The following is a 22,014-nucleotide window of genomic DNA, read 5'->3' as shown; positions in this document are numbered from 1 at the left end:
GTTATATTTTAACTGTCGGTTTAGTAAATCAATATACACATCTTTGTGTCTATTTCAAAACCTATGTATCTTTCCATCTTTCTATCGCTAAAAATCTGTACATAATCATTGGCCTTTAAAATAAATACATAGTCTGTACTTATTTTATAATCAGTGTCCTGCTGGAAATATATACCTACTATATTGCAATCTTCGGATCACACGGTTTCCCACTTGTATCTGTTTCGCATACTATAAGCTATCCCTTCATATCTCCTAGTATCTATTGGAAATATATGAAATCCGTAATATCTGTTCCCTGTGCAAACCTCACACTGTCACCCTATCTACATTTCTTTAGCGTCAGGGTCCAAATTAAAAATCATTACTTAATCATCTCTTTGATAATCTTTGGACCATATAATTGTCCAGACAATTAATTCTGCCCAACAGACAAAAACTCCACCCGCGTGCCATAAAAGATTTCCGTAGCAAGATGAAGATGGAATTAAGAGATGAAAACGAACAGTTTTACGTATTACATGTACGTTGACTGAATTAAACGCATGTTGCGACGGACTGTAAGTTCTAAGACTATGCCCACTTCGACATGAATGACATAGCTCCCAGCCCAAGCAGAACGGCCAGATATGCCCAGCCTTGGAGCCTGACGCTTCCCTGAAGCTTTGGCCCCATGAAGTCTGCTGCCAAGAGATCCACAAGCGCCATGTAAATAAGCAGTCCTGCAGAACAAGCATTTAGAACTCCGATGACAATCAGTGCCGTAGCACTGTTGTCACTGTAGACATTAGAAAGGCCGATTCCCAAGACGATGCCGAATGGTGTCGTGACAGAGAAGAAGAACACCATTATTGATTTGATTTTCCGGCTGTATTTCGCCTGTACAATTTTCAATAAACCATCTGAACCAGACAGTATGAAATGTTTCAATGAACTCTCTGATACCCCATGTGCATCGTAAGATATCATTTTACTCTATTTATACTAATTGTGTGAAGGTTGTCCATGTAAAACATTGAAGAATGAAAGTTTATCTATTGCAGGAGATGAAAAGCTTATACATCTCACACGATTAAGGATTTAAAATAAATTCTGTCAGTGTATTTATGAAAATATAGTTTCAGCGCAAACCTGGAAAATGCAACCACCGAGGCCCATCCCCTCGAAAAACTGATGGAAGGAAAGGGCAGCGACCAAAGGCTTGATGGCACATGGGCTCTGAGAAGCTCCCATGCAAAGCCCAATCACCACAGAGTGCACAACAATCCCCATCTCCAAAACCTGTAAAAAAGAGCTCTAAATTGCATAATTGATTGCAGGAAACGAATATATCTAAGACCACCGACGGACTAAAAAATGTGCATTTCATATGTCGGAGAATTAACAGGCGCTTAAATATTATTTTACAGTCGCATTATTATATTCGTGCGAAGAAGATATAAACCTTAAAAGGAGAACATAAACCTGGGCTATGACGCGATTCCTGTTAAGGGTTGTGTCCGAAGCCTCGTCCGTGGTCCTCGACGAGGGCAAAACGGTAAGGAAATGCTCATGGCCGTGTGCGGGAATGTGAGTGGGAAGAGTCGGAGGTGTAACTCCCCTTTGGACGACGACATCTACCGTTTTCTGCTGCGTTCTGCGGTGAAATGCCATGGAGAAGGAGTCCATCATGAGCGTGCCCACGGCGCAGACCATGGCGATGAAGGTTGAGAAGGGGAACTCGTGCCAGGGCGACGTGGGCAGGCAGTCTGACTCCAGATTAGACAGCGAGTCGGGGAGAACGTGCATGAACCCCGTGGCCAGGATAACGCCGGAAGCGAAGGCCTTGACGACGGCGAAGAGGTTCTTCTCCGGGCCGAAAACGGGCACCAAGCGAGAGAAGAGCGGGAGAGAGACGCCGGCCATGCTGGCTACGAGAATAACGCCGATGGCGATCCCCTTCAGCTTCATCGCCTCCTTCTTGTCGTAGCACCCTCTCAAGTGCTCCGGGTCGCACTTGCTCGCCTCTTGTGCCTCCTGCGATGCTGCCAAGGATATCGCCATGGCAAAGATTAAAATAATCGCGTCGAAGAAACTTCTTTTCCCCATTTTCTTCTTCTTCTCTTTGTTCTTCTCTTTGTTCTTCTCAGGGTTAACAATGTTCGAGCTTTATCCGGATATTTACGACGTTCTGTGGCGTCAGGTTTCCATCTACCGCTGCGCCAGACATCCTCCGCCCACAGAGTTTCAGGTCGAGAAAGGGATCACTAGAGAAATTTTGAGAAAGAGACAGAGACAAGATTCAGCGTGCCACCCTGGAGTAACATAGGTGGGCGCATGGCGAGCTGACTAGGTGGGGGAGTCCGGTTCTCTTACGAGACCGGAATAGCCACTTGGCCCAGTAGCTGAACGCCACAACATACATTCTTTTGTGGAGTGAATAGATCGAGTCATGTACTATGGATGGAGATGCCATGTAATCCTCTTGTGGCGGCTGGCTAGGTGAAAAAGTGCGGCGGGCACGCTGTTGCACGAAATCGCACGTTTTGGCCCGTGTCTGGCGCAATCTCTAGCAAGTTTTTAAGTTCCGTGAGTGCGGACAGAAACAAAGTCAATCGCGCGGTGTTGTTCTATTTTTTCTGATAAGAACTTGAAAGTTCTTTCATATTATATTCAGGTATATTGACTAATTGCCAGTATAGATTAATGAGAGTGAGTCCTGCTTCGTTTCCATCGGTTATTAGCTTGTCTGGTATCCCGGTTTGTTCTCCGTACTGTGCCCCTTAACATATCAGGACTTCTTCATAAACGCAAGCAAGAATGACTTCTTCTATATACTCTCCACACTTAGCGCTATTTTTACCCTGTTGGGAATCCGAAGTCTTGCCAAGAATATCATGAAGATTAGGATCGTTGTTATTTTCCACCTACCAAAGTTGATGCACATGTGCTTTTGTTTATAATGTAGTTTTAGCAATATAAAATAGTAAGTCATAACAATCTACACGGCCCTATAAAAATGTGCAACTGCCCGTCTATCGTTTGCTATCTCTAAAACGGTGAAAGATTATAACTACTTGACATGCGTGAAATAAAATAGAAAATTGCTTAATGGTAGGACGCTTGAAAGATAAATGTGGAACGGTATTTGATCCTGTGAAATTAGTCAATTAAAGAGAACTTAGGAAACCACGCCTGAAACTGTAAATAGGTGTTTTTAAATGACACCTTATACCGGATGATAGAATTGTTTACGTCTGGGTGGATTCAATTTAAACGGTTTATTTGAAGTCTCCATCTAAGACTGTGCTAGATACATCAAGTTTATAAGTCGTCTAATCACTACTTACTACTACATATAGGACTCATCGAATATTATTCCTGGGTAAATGTTTCAGCGATATCTAAGCCCTCTTGTTGATTGAACCCCTTTACTACTAGTCAGGTTTTGTGTCTGTCAATATTTCCGTTTGGTTTTATATCTTGAATTGTAAACCTGTTTGCCGCCAATGATATGTCTTACAAAACTAGTGCAGTTTTGAATTAAATCTTTGAAACATGAAGTCATTTTGAGTCTACCTTTTTTCATATGATGATTTTATAAAGTATGTCGACTCTGCAGATGTTGATATGGTTGCATTAAGGCCTTTGGGCACGAGTGTTAACTGATGAAAGGTTGGGTAAGAATTTAGTTGTTTATGGAATTCTAATTGTACGTAAACTTTTATAAGATTACTTGTTTGAAGATGAACTGTGGGTTCTGGACTTTGATATAATTCTCTAGACGTATCTCTATGTTTTTAATAAACGGTTATTTATTCGTCTAGAGCAGACTGGATAATTGGAACTGGATCCAGACATGACATCTCTGGATTTAGTACTAGATGTATTTGGTTACTTATCTAAGATCTCGAAGCTGGCTCTTAATAGGTCAATATAAAGGTATTCTATCAGAGTTCACTAAAGCACATTTAATTCACATTTCATAGTAAATCCTGTCCCGGAGCATATGAACTTCATGAAATATCATGATAGAACACTCAACAGGTATTCGTATTTTAAATAGCATAAAGTATAGTTTTTTGTATTTAATGTGACCCACTTGGCCAGTCAGACAAGTGGGCTGAAGCTAACATCTTATCTGAATAAATTATGGAGATTTTCAAGGACTAGGAAAATTTCTCTTATGAAATGACCAAGGGACTCTTAAAAAAGACAAAGGAGATCTCGATGTGCTAATGGGCCTCCGTCTTGAGAGAACACCCAAGACGGAACTCCAAGAGACCCATTATAATAATTCAGATATTATGCAAAGTGCACTAATGGGCTTATGGGGTGAATTTTGGCCCAAATCTCACCCATCAAATTGATCTATTATCTAAGACATGCGTACAAATGCTGTATAGCTCGTTGGAGAATACATTCTGAATTTTTATTTGCAACTTTAGTAAAACAGTGAGAAGATTGTTTCTTCCTCTCTGTCTCTCTAGAGTTTTGAGAGTTAGTGAGGGCCAAATGGAAGGTGAGCTGACAAAGCCTAGGTCGGAGAGATAAAACCTTCTATCTCTACTCTCACTCCCAAGGGTTTTCCCTCTCTCTCTCTCTCTCTCTCTACATTGGAGCTGCCATGAAATACAATAAGTGAGAAGCATTCAGGGCTTGTGAAAGTAGAAGAATTGGCCTACGAGCCATGTACGCCAATTCTTTATTTCTCTACTCTTGCCATTCTTGACTAGTCTTGATTTCATGTGGTAAAAATCAAGATTAGGGGTTCTTTCTCTCTCTAGATTAACCTGAATTTTCTGATTTTCCTATTTTCTAATAATTTTTAAAGTCTTAATAGATCATTAACATGCTCGGGCGATCGTCGGCGGTGGTGCCGTTGGAGCGGTGATGGTGGCAGCGGTGGCGGAGAGGCCGTAGTGGCTAAGCATCGGTGACACCAGCGGCGGTGGTGGAGCGGCGAAGGTGACAAAGCGATGGCACCGCACCAGATGAGCTGGCCGGCCTGGTGTGGCCAGTGTAGGGCTGGCCTTAGTGCCCAATGAAGATAACTTATTGGGTCGGCCCAATTAGATCAGGCCAATTGGGTCAGCCGAATTAGGGCAACCTCTTGGGTCAGCCCAATGAAAGGAGGACTCAGTCAATTTTACTAAGTCATGCATGGTGCGATCTCTTGGCCGTAAATTATGCAATTCAAACGTGATTGGTTTTTGAAATTTGAAAGGAATAATGAAGGATGATTTCAGGATAGATTGGAATAGATTTCAGAGAGAGAAATAAAGCAGTTAAGGGAGAAAATATGACTGAAATAAACACATAGAGAGAGAAAATGAGTAGAGCGTATAAAAGAACTTTCAGATGGACTTTGAAGGTGCAAATGAAGGGGATGTTTTAAGAAAATTTCAAGGAACGAACTAGGGATATCAATGAAGTTCCAGCGAGAGTTAGAGAAATAGTTGACTCTAGAGAGAGAGAAAGATGGGAAAATGAGTGTGTAGAGTGAGAAAGTGATGTGAAAATGGATAGATAATGATGGCAAGAATGTAAATCTAGGTTCCTAAAGCCTTAATGCAAGTCTGTTGAACCCTCGATGCTTCCTCTCAAGTCTGGATCATTATGTTTTGCTAGGATCAGGCTTTTTTCAATGCAAACAAGAGGTGACATTGATTTAAAACTTCAACGAATTTACATTTAGGAGGTTGAACAACCTGGATTCTGAAGTATGCTCTGTCTTTGCTAGCCAGCCAATTGCTTGAGCACGTCCATAATGAGGGGATATGAGGGAGAAATAGAGTATTTATAAGGTTTAAGAACAACTGAAATACCCCTTTGGGCATTTTTATTTTCTTTTATTCCCAGTTTGCCTGGTTTTCTTCATTAGTTGAGAGATTTCACTCGTATTTTTTTTATTTTTTCTTTTGCTAGGTTTGAAGGCGCATAGGTGTGTCATGTTGTGGCCTAAACCCGTCTGTTCTCTATTTTAGAAGCCCATGACACCACTTCATCGTCTGAGCCCATTTCGATAATCACTACGCTCCCAAAAAAGTATCCGATTCCACGAGAATTGTATTTTTTAATTCATGTATAATTATACACTTTTTTAAACTATAAAACACTTATCCGTAATAAAACTGCCTGACCTCATAGAACTCAATGAAGTTAGTTAGAAATTACCATAATATGCAAGTAATGGAATTTCTAACTACTGCACAAATATATGGTTAATTCAAATAATAATATGATAAATTATAAACAGTACCAAAACATCTAAATGTATGTAAATCTTGATGCATTTATCACGATATCAGTTAGGGGTTCTAATATTGATAGCATACACATCCAAACGTTTTGAAAGCAGAATTCTCAAGTATGGCTTTAAATAGATTTTCATTAGGAGATTTTCGTAAGTCAAAGCATTGGAAGTCTGTTTTTGTAAGAATGTAGCTCTTTCCATAGTCCCATACCAAATGTATCTAAACGCGCTAAAAAAGGTCAGTAAAAATAAACCTGTTTCCACGATGTGTGTGATGTAACACGATCGGGTTCTCATATCAAGCGATTTGTGTTACGTCAAAGGTGGGGCTAATGCGGTCATATCGTAGGTCGGAGACGCGTGATGACGATGTCATGTAATGATGATGCGACAATAAAAACCTATGAGAAGTATGAATTCGGTGTCGTCACGCAGCAACACCCACTAGGTACGGCAAGCAGGACTTAAGTATGCCACTAGGCTCCCGATGATCCGGTTGTCAGGTGGAAGGCCGGCGGTGCGAGCTCGGCTACTACCGCTCTTGCACACACCCTCGACAATCCCAACCAAGGTCGTCCCAAAGGAGATCCTAACCCTCAGAAAGTGAGCCCTATCTATCCCTATCCTAACCCCGGCGGTGGAGAAAACTTTTGGAGGTACTGGCAACTGAAGGCGACCGCGGGCGGTTGCAGCCGGTCGTGGGCGGTCGCTAGCAGTCGTGGGCGGCTGCTGGCAATCGTTGGTGGCCGAGGGCGGTCGATGGCGGCCAAGGGCGGCTGTTGGCGGCCGTGGGCGGTCGTTGGCGGCCGTGGGTGGTCGGTGGCGGCCGTGAGCGGTCGGTGGCGGCCGTGGGCGGTCACTAGTGGTCGCTGGCGATTGTTGGCGGCTGCTGGCGGTCGCTCGCGGCCGTGGGCGGCGGCTGGCGGCCGTGGGAGGGTGCTGGCGGCTGTGGGTGGCTGCTGGCGGCCTTGGGTGGGTGCTGGCGGCCCTAGGCACTCGCTGGGGGCCGTCGGCGGTCGCTGGCGGCAGCTGGCGGTTGCTGGCGGCCGTGGGCGGTCGCTGGCGGCTGCGAGCGGCGGGGGGGGGCTGTTGGTGGTCGCTGGCGGCTGTTGGCAGCCTAGGGCGGCTGCTGGCGGCCCTAGGCGGTCGCCGGTGGCCCAAGACGGTCGTTGGGGGCCGTTGGCGGTCGGTGGCGGTTGCTGGCGGCCGTGGCTGGCTGCTGGGGACCATGTGCGGCTGCTGGCGGTCGTGGGTGGCTGATGGCGGCCCTAGGCGGCGCTGGAAAGCGTCAGGAGTGTTCGCCAGAACTCCGGCGAAGGTGGCGGAGACGGCTGTTTCCGACAATGACGGTGGCGGTTCCCAGTGGTCTTTAGGGTTTCCTCTCTCGCTCCCAATTTCAGAGTGGCATTTTCGTAAATTACTCTAAAACTAAATATAACACTAAAAACCAGAAAAAAAGGTAAAAATCACAATTTTTTTTTAGTCTTTCTTCCTTCCTTCATACAAGGGGTTTCCTTCCCCTTATAGGGGGGGTTCCATATCAGTTATGGAAGGTGAAAAGACCAACCCTAAAACAGGAAATAAACCAACAAAACAAAACAACCAAAAGAACAAGGAAGATATTTCCTTGAGGCTTGATGGTCCCCCATCATCCTCCCATGGTGGGGAAAGCTTGACAACGTCGAGCTTGAAGCCAACTTCATCGTTTTGAGAGGGGAGTTTACGCTTGATGAGCTGGCAGAGCTTTTGTTGTGTATCCACGAGTGCTTCGTCGGGCGGGCGACCCTCCCATCGAATAAGGAAGACTCGTGTGCCACCTTTCCCTGCGATGTTAATTACCTCCCACAATGCCTCCTCTACACTCTCATGCTTAAGTGGGGCGCAATCAAGTGAGGGTGGACTGGCAAACTCACTCACAAATGACTTTAGACTACTAGGGCCAGAAAGGGATGGCTTTTTGGTGGAGAAAAGAGGCGGCATGGGTTGGTACGACTCAAGGTTGGACACGTCGATGATGAGGCATGTTTCCCAGTTAGGAAAAACACTTGTGATTTATGCCATCTTCCCAACCATCCAGACAATCGAGATAGGCCCGGCACTATGAGCGCGGAGCATCATAGCGACCCGTGGAGAATATCTCTCAGGCCTCAACCTAACTATAACCAAGTCACCCTCATAGTAACTAAATGGGCATCGATGTAAATCGGTAACAAGTTCATACTTCTCATGTTGGAATGCAATGCATGCATGAATGACATGATATGACTCTCTCACATCACGTGCAAATGCAACTCCATAATCTGAGAGCCTAAAATGCATGACTAAGATGATGAGGTTAGGAGGCTTACATGGTATCTGACCGTGCATGGTATTGAACATAATCAACTCTACCCAGGGAATTATCCATTCCCACATCATGAAATCTCTCATACCACAAGAACATACTAAGTAATGCACGAGAGAGAAGTTTATCTCAGTCCATCTTTCCATGGCAAAAGAATAAATCATACTAAGACCAACTTGTAAATTTTGGAGAAGCCACATCGGCTTCCAAAAGTACCTCACAAAGAGAGCATCCCGACTAGAGAGGAAATAAGGAGGTACCTCGGACCTCCTCTCGTAAATGTGACTCGCATCTGTGGGGACGCCGTGTATGTGTCCTAGTCTAAAAAGCACGACTATCACCATCTCAGTCGTGGGGCCAATAGCGCGCAGAAATTTCTGTAGTGATCGCGAGTCGTCCATAAGCTCTCTCTGGATATCAACGGGAAGCATGACTAGTAGTGGGTCTAAGTCTAGATCGGTACTACATCCATTCTGTGACGTCACCAAGGGCGAAGGCTCTTCTAGAGGCCCTATGGGGAATCGATAGCTAAAGGTAACCAACAATCTGACTAACTCTATGACTACGGGAACCGTATGCTATAGCGTCTATTGTAGTAGAGGCTCTTCCGGCTGCTTGTCCGGGAATCCATCACTAGGCTTAACCACGAGTTCAGCTAGCTAGGCCAAATCGGGAGAGGTAAAGTGAAGTTTCTCAGGTAGAGAAAACTCTTCCGGATGGTCTTCCAGGAAATCATAACAGGTCGTGGCATCAAGCTCCACTAGCTCTAAATCATTAGGTAAACCATTCCTGACACTCTGTTGGACTGGCGTCTTGATAATCTCAGTTTGGGGTGTTTTTACGAGGTATTTATCGGTCTAATCGTGTGAGGACTGAGCTTATCTAACACAATTTATAACCTCACAGCCTTAGGGCAAGTGGGGTGTCGATCCACAGGGAGCAGGTAAATTCAGAGTATTTTCCTTTTTTTAATTCGAAGTATATTAAAACTCAGACTACTAAGTTCAGTTCTATAATTCAGTTAAATTGTTCTCAGTTAGTTTCTACAAGTAAACTTTATAGAATTTAACTGAGTAGGTCACTCAGCAGAGAATTTATCTGCTGACAGTGTATCTTTGCCCCTTGGGGCAAATAAGCAACCACCCTGCGTGCAGGTAGGCCTGAACGCAGGCTCTTACTTGCGCGCAGGCTTGCACGTTGCCCCAGCCAAGCGGCGCACTGCCGGCGGCTGCTGCGGCAGGCAAGCCTGCTCGCGCGTCTCAGCGCACTAGTGAGCTCGCTGCAGCGCTGCTGCGTGGCGGCGTGCTGTGGCGGTGCTGCGCGTGGCGAAGCCTGCCAGCGCAGCTGCGCTGCGGCGAGCTTGCTCGCGCGGCGGTGCTGTGGCGAGCTTGCTCGCGGCGGTGCTGCGCGGCGGGCAAGCCTGCTCGCGGGTGCTGCGCGCGGCAAGCCTGCTCGCGGCGGTGCTGCTCGCTGTGCTGCTGCACGCGGGCGAGCCTGTTGCCCGCAGCGCTGCTGCGTGCGGCGTTGTTCCCCGAGGCTTGGGTTGCTGGCAACCTAGGCTGTTGCCTGGGTTGCTAGCTGCTTAAAAGTTCTGCAGGGATGGATTTCACGATCTGATGTGGAGAACGATGGAATTTTTGCTAGAACAGAATGGAAAACGTTTCAATCAACTATGAGATTGGAAATCAAGCATAACCAGAGGAACAACAGAAATTTGAAATGCTGAAGACACAGCTTGTGATCTTCAGCCCAACTCGGATTGTCTTAGAAGGGAGAAGAAGATTGCACTAAAACTGAAACGCTCACGCCTCCTTGTGTCACTCCTTCCGGGCAAGGCAACGATAGTCGTGCTCGAGCTACTCCTCAGCTTGCTTCTCTCCCAGCTCCAATGCTCATCAGCCTTGGAGGGTCTGCAGAAATCCTTTTTCTCCAAGCCCTAGCTTCCTTGAGAGAAATTATGGACAACCTCAAAATGAACTCTCAAGAGAGTATTTATAGGTTTCTCTTAACACATGCCCTGGGGGCATTTTCAGAATTTTCTTCTTCTTGAATTTTTGGCAACTCCTGTTGATTCTTGTCGTCCTCCTTTGGTTGTCTTAACTTGTTTCTGAACTTACTAACCAAAAAATGTCAAATATAATCCACTTGATTCGAAGAATCAAGTGGGGTTAGTAATTTTATAAAATAATGCATATGCCTGACAACTAACATGAATTAACTAAATATTCTTGATGCTTTGATACTTAAAAGTCTAAATATTTGATGACTTATTAAGAGTCATCAAACACCCCCCAACTTAGATCATTACTAGTCCCTTAGTAATGAAATGCAAGTGAGAAATAATGATGATCTCTAGCTAACTTTTGACGTTTGATAACTTTGACTCATGCTCTCGTTAAGGAGTGCTTTCATCAGTTGAGCTTAGCCAACTTAGGGGAAAACCTTAGGATCTATTTCAGCCCTTCTACCTCAACTAAGTGCACTTCTGATTTATGGAGTACATATAGTAAGTACTTATTATATGGATTGGGTTGAGTCAACACCCCAAGCGCACTACTGAACGAGGCGTAGAGAGTGGTGCTACTGCTGGCTCAATACTATGGCTATAATAGCATCGGCTCAAACACATGGGAGACAGCTTTTCCACCTTTATTTTCATTAACATTTGCTGCTTGTTGGTCATGTTTGATGACAATCAATTTTTGGTTGCTATGATGCAAGCTTGTGCTTGTTTTGCACAGTGCAGCTTCCACTTTGCATTTTGGTGGAGCTTATCCACTACCCATGTGCCGTCCTTAGTAGACCGGCGCCTTATTTCCCCGAAGAGGTTTGTATCCCTCTTGGTTCAAGGAGCTTCACTCATGTCTTAATAATATTGCCAATGATCCCACACTAACCCTACTCTCCACTAAAGCTAAAAGTTTCGTGCATGTAAGTGCTAACTCAACCCGAGGTGGATGGCAAGATGAGAGAAATATGATGGTAAGATAGGGGACCGTAGTAGTACGAAGCATTGTGCACCTAGCTAGGCTTATTTCACCTAAGTTTCCCTAACTGGCCAGTCTTTAAATTCTAACACCCTCGAAAATAACCTTATTATCATGCATATCATTGTACAAGCATCTCCTAAGATCATCACATATCCATGGTTTGGTTGATGCAAAACGAAAAAAAATTTCATGGATGATAGAGTAGTTATGCATGCAACTCTATTCCCCCCCCCCCATAAAAAAGGGCATGTTCCTACATGACGGGAAGTAAACAAGAGTAAGGGGAAATGGAGATCAAACCATGGAATGGAGAGCGGTGACCGGCCTTTGAGTTGTCCGTCTACGGTGTAGGTGAGCTTGGATAGGAATGGCTGCACATGGCGACGCAAACAAAAATGAAGAAAACAAAAGCAGAACCAAATAACAAAACAGAGAGAATAAGAAAGGAACAAAAATATGAATCAGATCATGTTGCTACCATGCGGTGGTTTCTCTAAAGTGATATTCATGGGGCTTTGTAGATCTTCCTCTTCTAAATAAGGTTTAAGCCGTTGCCCATTAACAGTGAAATGCTTTTGAGATGTAGGATCTAAGATTGTGACCGCACCGTTCTCAAACACTTGTTGGACAATAAAGGGGCCATCCCATCTAGTTTTCAATTTCCCTGGGAAGAGTTTCAACCTAGAGTTGTAAAGCCATACTTTCTGGTTTTCTACAAAGACTCTTCTCCTTAAGCTTTTATCATGAAACTTTTTCATTTTGTCCTTGTAAATTCTCGAATTTTCATAAGCCTCATTTCGTAATTCTAGTGTTAGTTCAAAATCATTGTTCTTAGACGATAAAAGATTTGTGAGAGGTTTAGAAATTTTAGCAAAGTCGAGAATAAAATGTCTATAGAAACCCGCATGGACGAGGAAACCCCTAAGGGTTTTTAGGTTGGTTGGAGGTGGAAGGCCCTAGATGATTTCGATCTTGGCCTTGTCCACTTCCAATGCACGGTTGCTTACCATGTGGCCCAGCACTACTCCCTCCTGCACCATGAAATTAGATTTTTCCCAACTTAGGACAAGGTTGGAATCAATGCACCTCTTTAATACTTTGGTGAGGCTTAGGAGGCAGTTTTCAAAGGTAGATCCAAATACAGAAAAATCGTCCTTAAAGATTTCTAAACACTCTCCCACCAAATCGAAGAAGAGTGCATTCCCACCAAACCAAATGTGGCGGGAGCATTACATAGCCCGAAGGGCATACGCCTAAAGGCGTATGTCCCTACAAGACTCGTGAAGGTCGTCTTCTCTTGGTCATCTGGATGAATATTCACTTTGTTGTATCCTGAATAACCATCTAGAAAACAGAAATATTGTTGCCCCGACAGTTTTTCTAGTATTTGATCCATTAAGAGTAGTGGATAATGATCTTTCTTGGTCGCTTTGCTTAATTTCCTATAGTCAATGCACACCCTCCATCCTGTGGTTAATCTCTTCTGCACCTCCTCCCCTTTTTCATTCACTTCTACTGTCACTCCAGACTTCTTTGAAACCATGTGTACGGGACTCACCCACCTACTATCGGAGATAGCGTATATAATTCCTGCATTTAACCACTCTAAAATCTCTTTCTCAAGGACTTCTCTCATGTAAGGGTTGAGCCTTCTTTGATGCTCTCTACAAGGTCTAGATTCCTCTTCCAAAAATATCCTATGTTCACATATTGAAGATGGAATTCCTCTAATATCATCAAACGTCCAACCTATGGCGTTCTTATGCTCTCTAAGTACCTTGAGCAAGTCTCCTTCCTGTTTAGGAGTTAGTGATGAAGAAATGATTACAAGTAGGGTTTTCTTCTCATCTAGATATGCATATTTGAGGGATGAGGGTAAAGGTTTTAGTTCTAGGCCTACCTCCACTGAAGGGGAGTCCATGATCTCTTCATCTAGCTCTCTACTCTCTACATGTGAGACATATTCCTTTATCACTTCCTCCTCTCCTTCATCTTCTGTACACAGTTTTAATTCTTCATTGCTTCCTAAGGGGCACTTCATCATTTTTTATATGTCAATTTGAACTCTCTTTCCCAATCTTAAATTCTACTGTCCCCTTCTCCCAATCCATAATTGTTTTCGCCGTGACTAAGAATGGTCTTCCTAAGATTATAGGAGCTAAACTAATGTTCCCCGATATCTTCACATCAGTCACTATAAAATCTACAGGTATTTCACAGTTCTCTACAGTGATCATGACATCAGTTAACCTTCCCTCAGGTTGCCTAACCGTTCCGTATGTAAGTCCATATGTATTTCCTCCAACTCTCCAAACACACACTCCTCGTATAAGGCTGTTGGAATGATACTTATGCTTGCTCCCGTATCTAATAAAACTTTAGAAAATGTGTTTCCTCCTATTTCACATGTAATGAAGGGGCTCCGGGATCTCTCATTTTGATAGGGATGGCATTCAAAATGCTAGAGGCATTCTCAGAAAGTTTAACTACTTCCCTAGGCTTCCTAGTGGTGCAAGCATCCTTAAGGTATTTCTTTAGGGAGGGTGCACACCTAAGCATGTCTTCTACAGTAACAGTCATGGTGGCTCTTTTAAAATTCTCTAATAACCTATGTTCATAATCAAGGACAGGTTTTTTTCTATTCAAAGCTGAAGGGTAAGGAACATCTTGCCCACTTGTAGAAGGTAGAGGTTCTTCCGCGTAGGGAAGATCCTCTCCTTCTTCCTCTCTTGGCTCATTCCCCTTCCTAGAATTCTCTCCAGAATTCTGATAAGGGTCCTGAAGTTCCTTTCCATTTCTCAACTTTGAGATTGCCAGAACTTCAAGATCTTCTCCATTCATCTCATCATGAGTGGAGTGTTGCACATGATGTAAGTTGCATGGGTTAATTACAGGTTTCGTGGGAAATTTATAAGATGTGCAAGGGAGTTCTGTAATTATACCTTGGTGTTCAGAAGGTGCAGGCCTAAAGCTCTCCAACAGCTTCCTCATTTGTTCCTGGGATTCCAACATCTGCTTTGTTTGAAATTCCATCATGACCTGCATCCGCATCTCCATCTGTGCTCGCAACTTTTTGTTTTGCTTCTCTATCATATCTGAAAATGACGGGGGTGAATGTAGAAAAATCAGGCTGGTTGTGAGAGGGAACCTGATACTGCTGCTGGGGCCTGGACTGGAACTACTGTCTTTGTTGGAATGGAGGTTGAGCTGCCGGCTTACTCCCTTGGTGGAAGGTCTCTCCATTTAGAAAATTCAGCCTCTTTTGCCCTGCCCATGGTTGCTGCGGTTGGTTGAAGGCTTTCACCTCTTCTTCCATGGCTTGGCAGGCTCCGTCTTCATGTTCCCTGCTGAAACAGAGAGAGCAAATTTTGGCCTTAACGATGGGGGACTTACGTAAGAAAACGTTTTTCAAGGTGGAGGTGAGCTCCTCCAATTTCTTGTTGGTTTCTCTTAAACCCGCTTGCAGCTCGCCCTCAGCATTAACTTGCAGAACTCCTGCTCTCTTGGGCTGCAGGTTCCTCCCATTCTGACTTGCTCCAATCTCCTGCAGGTCAGTTTCTGCAACTCTCTCCAAAATATCAAACACTTCATCCTCATATGCGGTATAGAAAGTTCCCCCGGAGGCTAAGTTAACCTTATTTTTCATGAAATCTGATAAAGATTCATAGAAAATTTGGGCTAACTGACAGTGTTCAATTCCATGATGGGGACATTTCCTCAGCAAGTCATTGAACCTCTCCCATGACTCACTAAAAGCCTCACCTTCATGGGGATGAAAGTTATGAATTTCTCTTCGGTAAAAATTAGTTTTAGAGAGAGGGTAAAATTTCTGTAGATAGTCCAGGAACGTTTTGGGAAGAACATCTAATATGAAAATCATCGAGGAATTCTAAGGGATTCTGTGCAGGTAGTCCGTTAAATTCAGGTAAAGAATTAATCAAAGCATTATCATATCTGAATAAAATACCTTCACCTATGTTCAAGTTGACATCGGTTTGTCCCAGGCTTCCCGACGGTGTCGACCTGTAAAGCATTGTTCTCCTTCTCTCATTCTGCTGATGTCTCTCTTCTGCCATTGTTTCCTACTGAATTTCAGGTTCCGTAACTATAGATTCTGGAGTTGCGTCGCCTGCAACGTTCTTTGTAGATCTTTCACCAGCCCTTGAATGAGTCACTACCATAGAACTTCAGCAGAGAATTAGAAAGACAATAAGCTGAGGATTTCAAGTCCTACAGATTTAGGAGAAGGAATTATAAATAACTGAAAACACAGAAACCAAAATTCTACTGTAATACCGTGCTCCCCGGCAACGGCGCCAGTTGATAATCTCAGTTTTGGGGTGTTTTTACAGGATATGTATCGGTCTAATTGTGTGAGGACTAAGCTTATCTAACACAATTTATAACCTCACAACCTTAGGGCAAGTGGGGTGTCGATCCACAGGGAGTAGGTAAATTCAGAGTATTTTCCTTTTTTAAATTTGAAGTATATTAAAACTCAGACTGCTAAGTTCAGTTCTATAATTCAGTTAAATTGTTATCAGTTAGTTTCTACAAGTAAACTTTATAGAATTTAACTGAGTAGGTCACTCAGCAGAGAATTTATCTGCTGATAGTGTATCTTTGCCCCTTGGGGCAAATAAGCAAGCACCCTACGTGCAGGTAGGCCTGAACGCAGGCTCTTACTTGCGCGCAGGCTTGCACGTTGCCACCCAGTGCAAGCGAGCGCTACTTGCGGCGCTGCTACGGGGAGGCAAGCCTGCTCGCGGCGTCTCAGCGCACTGGTGAGCCTGCTGCAGCACTGCTGCGCGCGGGCCAGCTCTGCTCGCTGCGCTGCTATGCGCGGGCGAGCCTGCTCGCGGCGGTGCTGCGCGCGGGCGAGCCTGCTCGTGGCGCTGCTGCGCGCGGGCGAGCCTGCTCGCGGCGCTGCTGCGCTGGCGAGCTCTGCTCGCTGCGGTGCTGCGCGCGGGCGAGCTCTGCTCGCTGTGCTGCTGCGCGCGGGCGAGCCTGTTGCACGCAGCGCTGCTGCGTGCGGCGTTGTTCCCCGCGGCTTGGGTTGCTGGCAACCTAGGCTGTTGCCTGGGTTGCTAGCTGCTTAAAAGTTCTGCGGGGATGGATTTCACGATCTGATGTGGAGAACGATGGAATTTTTGCTAGAACAGAATGAAAAACGTTTCAATCAACTATGAGATTGGAAATCAAGCATAACTAGAGGAACAACAGAAATTGGAAATGCTGAAGACACAGCTTGTGATCTTCAGCCCAACTCTGATTGTCTTAGAAGGGAGAAGAAGATTGCACTAAAACTGAAACGCTCACGCCTCCTTGTGTCACTCCTTCCAGGCAAGGCGACGATCGTCGTGCTGGAGCTACTCCTCAGCTTGCTTCTCTCCCAGCTCCAATGCCCACCAGCCTTGGAGGGTCTGCAGAAATCCTTTCTCTCCAAGCCCTATCTTCCTTGAGAGAAATTCTGGACAACCTCAAAATGAACTCTCAAGAGAGTATTTTATAGCTTTCTCTTAACACATGCCCTGGGGGCATTTTTCGGAATTTTCTTCTTCTTGAATTTTTGCCAACTCCTCCTGATTCTTGTCGTCCTCCTTTGGTTTTCTTAACCTGTTTATGAACTTACTAACCAAAAAATGTCAAATATAATCCACTTGATTCGAAGAATCAAGTGGGGTTAGTAATTTTATAAAATAATGCATATGCATGACAACTCCCATGAATTAACTAAATATTCTTGATGCTTTGATACTTAAAAGTCTAAATATTTGATGACTTATTGAGAGTCATCAAACACCCCCCAACTTAGATCATGACTAGTCCCTTAGTAATGAAATGCAAGTGAGAAATAATGATGATCTCTAGCTGACTTTTGACGTTTGATAACTTTGACTCATGCTCTCGTTAAGGAGTGCTTTCATCAGTTGAGCTTAGCGTCAAAAGTCAGCTATAGTGACGCTAAAGTCTGGTAATGCCCCGAAGGTGGCACTAAGTGTGTAGCCATCGCATAAGAAGCGGACAGTGGTGGTGGGTCATTCCATCTATAGTGAGCTGGCGGCGCATGTGATGCATACGAAGTATGCGCGGCCGGTGGGTAGACATGCAGCGATGGCATGGGGCGCGACAGGTACCAAGGAAGTATGCTGGGCTTGGGGCACGAGTGGGGCCCCATAGGTGTGCATGGCAGGAGATGCCTGCGGAGTGTAAGACATCGGTGGCGCATGAGGGTATCCTTGCCCATGCGGAGTCGGGGCAACGTAAGGAGGTGGAGCATGAGGGTATCCTTGCCCATGCGCATGAGGGTATACTTGCCCATGCGGAGTCGGGGCAACGTAAGGAGATGGTGGTGGATACGGTCCACCCAAAGTTGGGTACTGGACAGGGATCTGCTCGTGATGTAGGCAGTGGTGGTCGTAGGTGGGTCCTCCTGTTCAATGTAAGTCCTCCTTCCGGTGGCGGGCATCTTGTGACAAAAAATGGTAATCCGAATGTCCATAGTAATCACCATGCGCGTGGTAGGGATCATCCGTGCGACGATCGTCAAGGTACCGATCATCCTGATGTGGGTAGAGGTCATCATATTGTCTAGGATGATCATCGTGTGGGCGATAGGTATCGTCTCGCTCTCGATAATGATCATCGTAGGATGATCATCATGTGGCTCGCTTCATAAGCACTAGCTGTAGGGGTCTCGTGTGACTGATAGCGCCGATATGGTCTTCAGCAGGGCTGTCTCTTGCGCCTAGGTTTGCTCCAATGGCAATGTGATTCCCTGTCCTCTGGATGGGTGTCTAGGCCACCATTGTCACGGTAAGTTCCCAGACGATGAGGGGAAACCTGATCTTCTAAAGGAAGATCGTAAATATAATCATCATTCTCATAATCCCTAACCAACGGGTAGCCGTAGTCATGGCCAGATACTACGAAAAGGGTAGGGGACTCCTACTAAATGATGAGATGACGAGTATACGAATGAATGCACATGCTATGAATTTCAAAAATATGAATGCGTGTAAGATGTGTAAAGATGAAAAAGATAAATAAATTTATTTTTTGTATTTTGTAAATTTTCCTTTTTTTTTGGACCGACTGTGCTAAGCACGTAGGTTAGTACAACCTGGCTCTGATACCAATATGATTTAACACGATCGGGTTCTCGTATCAAGCGATTCGTGTTACGTCAAAGGTGGGGCTAATGCGGTCATATCGTAGATCGGAGACGCGTGATGACGATGCCATGTAATGATGATGCGACAATAAAAACCTATGAGAAGTATGAATTCGGTGTCGTCATGCAGCAACACCCACTAGGCTACGGCAAGCAGGACTTAGGAATGCCACTAGGCTCCCGATGATCCGGTTGTCAGGTGGAAGGCTGGCGGTGCGAGCTCGGCTACTGCCGCTCTTGCACACACCCTCGACAATCCCAACCAAGGTCGTCCCGAAGGAGATCCTAACCCTCAGAAAGTGAGTCCTATCTATCCCTATCCTAACCCCAACGGTGGAGAAAACGTTTGGAGGTACTGAAAGAAATAATATAACGCCGATGGGAAAAGTCAGAGAACGTACCAGGAATGATACGCTCGGGTTATCGTCTTCGATCCGTAGGAGGCGAGCGACACGGTGCGGCAGTAGTATCACGATCACTGTGGCGAGGATGTAGGAGATGGCCAAGGCCCGGTCGCGCGCAGGGGCGAGGCATTCAAAGGGAACTCCATAGTCGGTTCTGACGGCCCTACCGGTTGCGGTCGCCGCTGGCAGTCGTGGGCAGTCACTGGCGGCCGAGGGCGGTCGCTCGCGGCCGGGGGAGGCTGCTGGCGATCGTTGGCGGCCGTGGGCGGTCGCTGGTGGCTGTGGGCGGTCGTTGGCAGCCGTGGGTGGCAGCTGGCGGCCGTGGGTGGCTGCTGGCGGCCCTGGGCTGCTGCTGGCAGCCCTAAACACTCGCTGGGGGCCGTCGGCGGTCACTGGCGGCAGCTGGAAGTTGCTAGCTGTCGTGGGCGGTCGCTGACGGCTTCTGGCGGCCAAGGGTGGCTGCTGGCGACCGTGGGCGGCTTCTGGCGGCCCTAGGCGGTCGCTAGCGGCCCTAGACGGTTGGTGGGGGCCGTTGGCGGTCACTGGCTGTTGCCGGCGTGTGTGGGCGGCTGCTGGCGGCCCTAGGCGGCGCTGGAAAGCTTCAGGAGCATTCGCCGGACCTCCGGCGAAGGTGGTGGAGACGGCGGTTTCCGGCGATGACGGCGGCGGTTCTCGGCGGTCTTTAGGGTTCCCTCTCTCTCTCCCAATTTCGGAGTGGTATTTTCATAAATAACTCAAAAACTAAATATAACACTAAAAACCAGAAAAAAAGGTAAAAATCACATTTTTTTTAAGTCTTTCTTCCTTCCTTCATACAAGGGGTTTCCTTCGCCTTATAGCAGGGTTCCATATCAGTTATGGACGGTGAAAAGACCAACATTAAAACAGGAAATAAACCAACAAAACAAAACAAACAAAAGAACAAGGAAGATATTTCCTTGAGGCTTGATGGTCCCCCATCAGTGTGTGTGTTTTCTCTCGGTGGTTCGGTTTTATTCAGCAATATGTTGACATGGTACCACTGAGAGGTCCATCAAGTAATCAAGAATAAGTTAACAGATTGACACTCTCCTCCCCAATCTAACTAAAAAAACTTAATTTTGCTATATCATTTATTTTCAAATGTTGAGTAAGATTTAATAAAAATAGGTAATACATCACCTTTGTTGTTAATGTCATATAGTCAAGTCTGTTTAATTAAATTATCAAATAATATGACATAAATAGTAATAAGAAGTCCAAATTCTACAAGGTTAACATGAAAAAAAGTTGTTCCACTGAGTAATAGGATGTCAAGTTTTCCAAAAATATTTTATTGAGACTCGAAAGGAGGGTAATGAAGCGGTGCCTATCATGTGTTGAATTCTCCCCCCTCATTGTTTATCATATATTTTTACCAACTCATTGAAGTTATGTTTTATTGTAAGACGCTTAAGACAATCAAGGACATCTGTAAGTGTTCCTTGGAGCATTATATGATTTGTGTCTTTGATGTCAACAGCTTTAATTACCACCCTTTATTAGATAGCTTTACATTTGATGAACATAGATTTATTATTGTTGCTTATGACATCTAGTATTATTGCCTAAAGGTAGAAAACAACTTGAACTTGTACTTTCCTGCAAGGCCACTAAAGCATTGTGGGCCTTGATTATGGTTACAATGTATCCAAAATTAATAAATTAATATGGCACTAATGTTGGTCATGTGTGGATTAACTCATTCCCATAGCATTCCATTAAGGAAGCACAAAAACGTGCTGTTCTTTTTGTCCCACGAGCTTGAAAGCCTGATTTTGTTAGATTATGCAACGAAGAAACATGCCGGCCGAATGCAAGACCATCCTCAAAAACCCTAACAGGTGGATCTAGGGTGCAAGGTTGAGGGGTAGACGAGGTGCTTGGGCATAAGCAATCTTGAAAGGACTCAACCGGGTGGTTCTATTCAGAAAGGAGTTGTAAACAAACTCAGCGTGGGGAATGATCAAGTCCCACTTTAAATTCTAGGGTATTAAAACTTTGATTTTATTTATTTATTAACTAATATTGTAGTTAGCTCTGAATTATCAAATCTACAAAGACGAACAAACCAAACCAAAACTTTATTCTAAATCCCTATAAAGTGAATTCCTTGATCCTCTCATTTGGATCAATTAATTCAACTTAGAGTTCCCTAAATTCTTCTACTTTTCTCATCTCTTCTACCTCCCTATCTAAATTCCCTTTCTAATTAGGTTAAATTTATCTTGATTGAAGATCAAGTTAGTCCTAATTATTAAAAAGAAAAATCATCAAATTGAACTCCTTACTAGCCTCTTTTGGACGATACCTTCACTCATCATTGTCCATCTTAAGTGAGGTTTCATAAATTTTATTGTATAAGCTAAAATTGACAACGACAAGGGTTAAAATTGCATAAAATTTACCCCTATTTTTGGCTGATCAATTGGCGCCGTTGCCAGGGAGGCAACGCTAAGGAATTCAACTGACCTAAATTTATAAAAGAAATTTGGCGAGTGTTGATTGAATTTTTGATAAGTATCTTTGTTATCAATTTTTAATTGAAAGGTAATTTGGTGGCTAATGACTAACGGGTGTTGTGTTTGAAATAGTGGTTTTGTATGAAGCTTAGGTCTGGATTTGAATCAGGGAGAAGTGACATAGATTCCCTAGTAGTAGACTGCCCCGCACCCGAATCTTCCTTCACTGAACCTACATTCATAGAAGAGACGTCGATTAGAACCCCACCAATGGATTCTATAGGAAATGGAGTAGGAAACGCTGAAGTAGTTAATGATGGTAGAAGGAGGATTAGAGAATATTCAACACCAACTGAAACTCCCATCTTAACTAGGATATCTCCCCCT

The 22,014-nt window shown here is 44.7% G+C and overlaps 1 protein-coding gene and 1 non-coding gene across 3 annotated transcripts; one reads left to right on the top strand and one right to left on the bottom strand.

Annotated features, from left to right (window-relative positions):
* Window positions 1-462: 462 nt before the first annotated feature.
* LOC144708068 (fe(2+) transport protein 1-like) lies at window positions 463-2,262 on the bottom strand. 2 transcript variants are annotated; one of them, XM_078581364.1, is made up of 3 exons: window positions 1,465-2,262; window positions 1,132-1,281; window positions 463-769 (listed from the first exon to the last, which is right to left on the bottom strand). In XM_078581364.1, the coding sequence occupies exons 1-3, from the start codon at window positions 2,086-2,088 to the stop codon at window positions 518-520; spliced, it is 1,026 nt and encodes a 341-aa protein (XP_078437490.1). In that variant the 5' UTR covers window positions 2,089-2,262; the 3' UTR covers window positions 463-517. The 2 variants fall into 2 exon arrangements, with proteins under 2 accessions (XP_078437490.1, XP_078437489.1); XM_078581363.1 differs by having other exon boundaries at window positions 463-879; window positions 1,465-2,258.
* A 13,002-nt stretch (window positions 2,263-15,264) lies between these two features.
* LOC144708120 (small nucleolar RNA R71) lies at window positions 15,265-15,373 on the top strand. Its single transcript, XR_013582664.1, has one exon. It is a non-coding gene; the product is annotated as a small nucleolar RNA R71 (small nucleolar RNA).
* The last annotated feature ends 6,641 nt before the right edge of the window (window positions 15,374-22,014 follow it).

This window comes from Wolffia australiana, chromosome 9 (assembly GCF_029677425.1).
Source record: "Wolffia australiana isolate 7733 chromosome 9, ASM2967742v1".
NCBI classification, from domain to species: domain Eukaryota; kingdom Viridiplantae; phylum Streptophyta; class Magnoliopsida; order Alismatales; family Araceae; genus Wolffia; species Wolffia australiana.
Note: the sequence above shows the minus strand (reverse complement) of the source record. Positions and strands in the feature narration are given on the sequence as shown.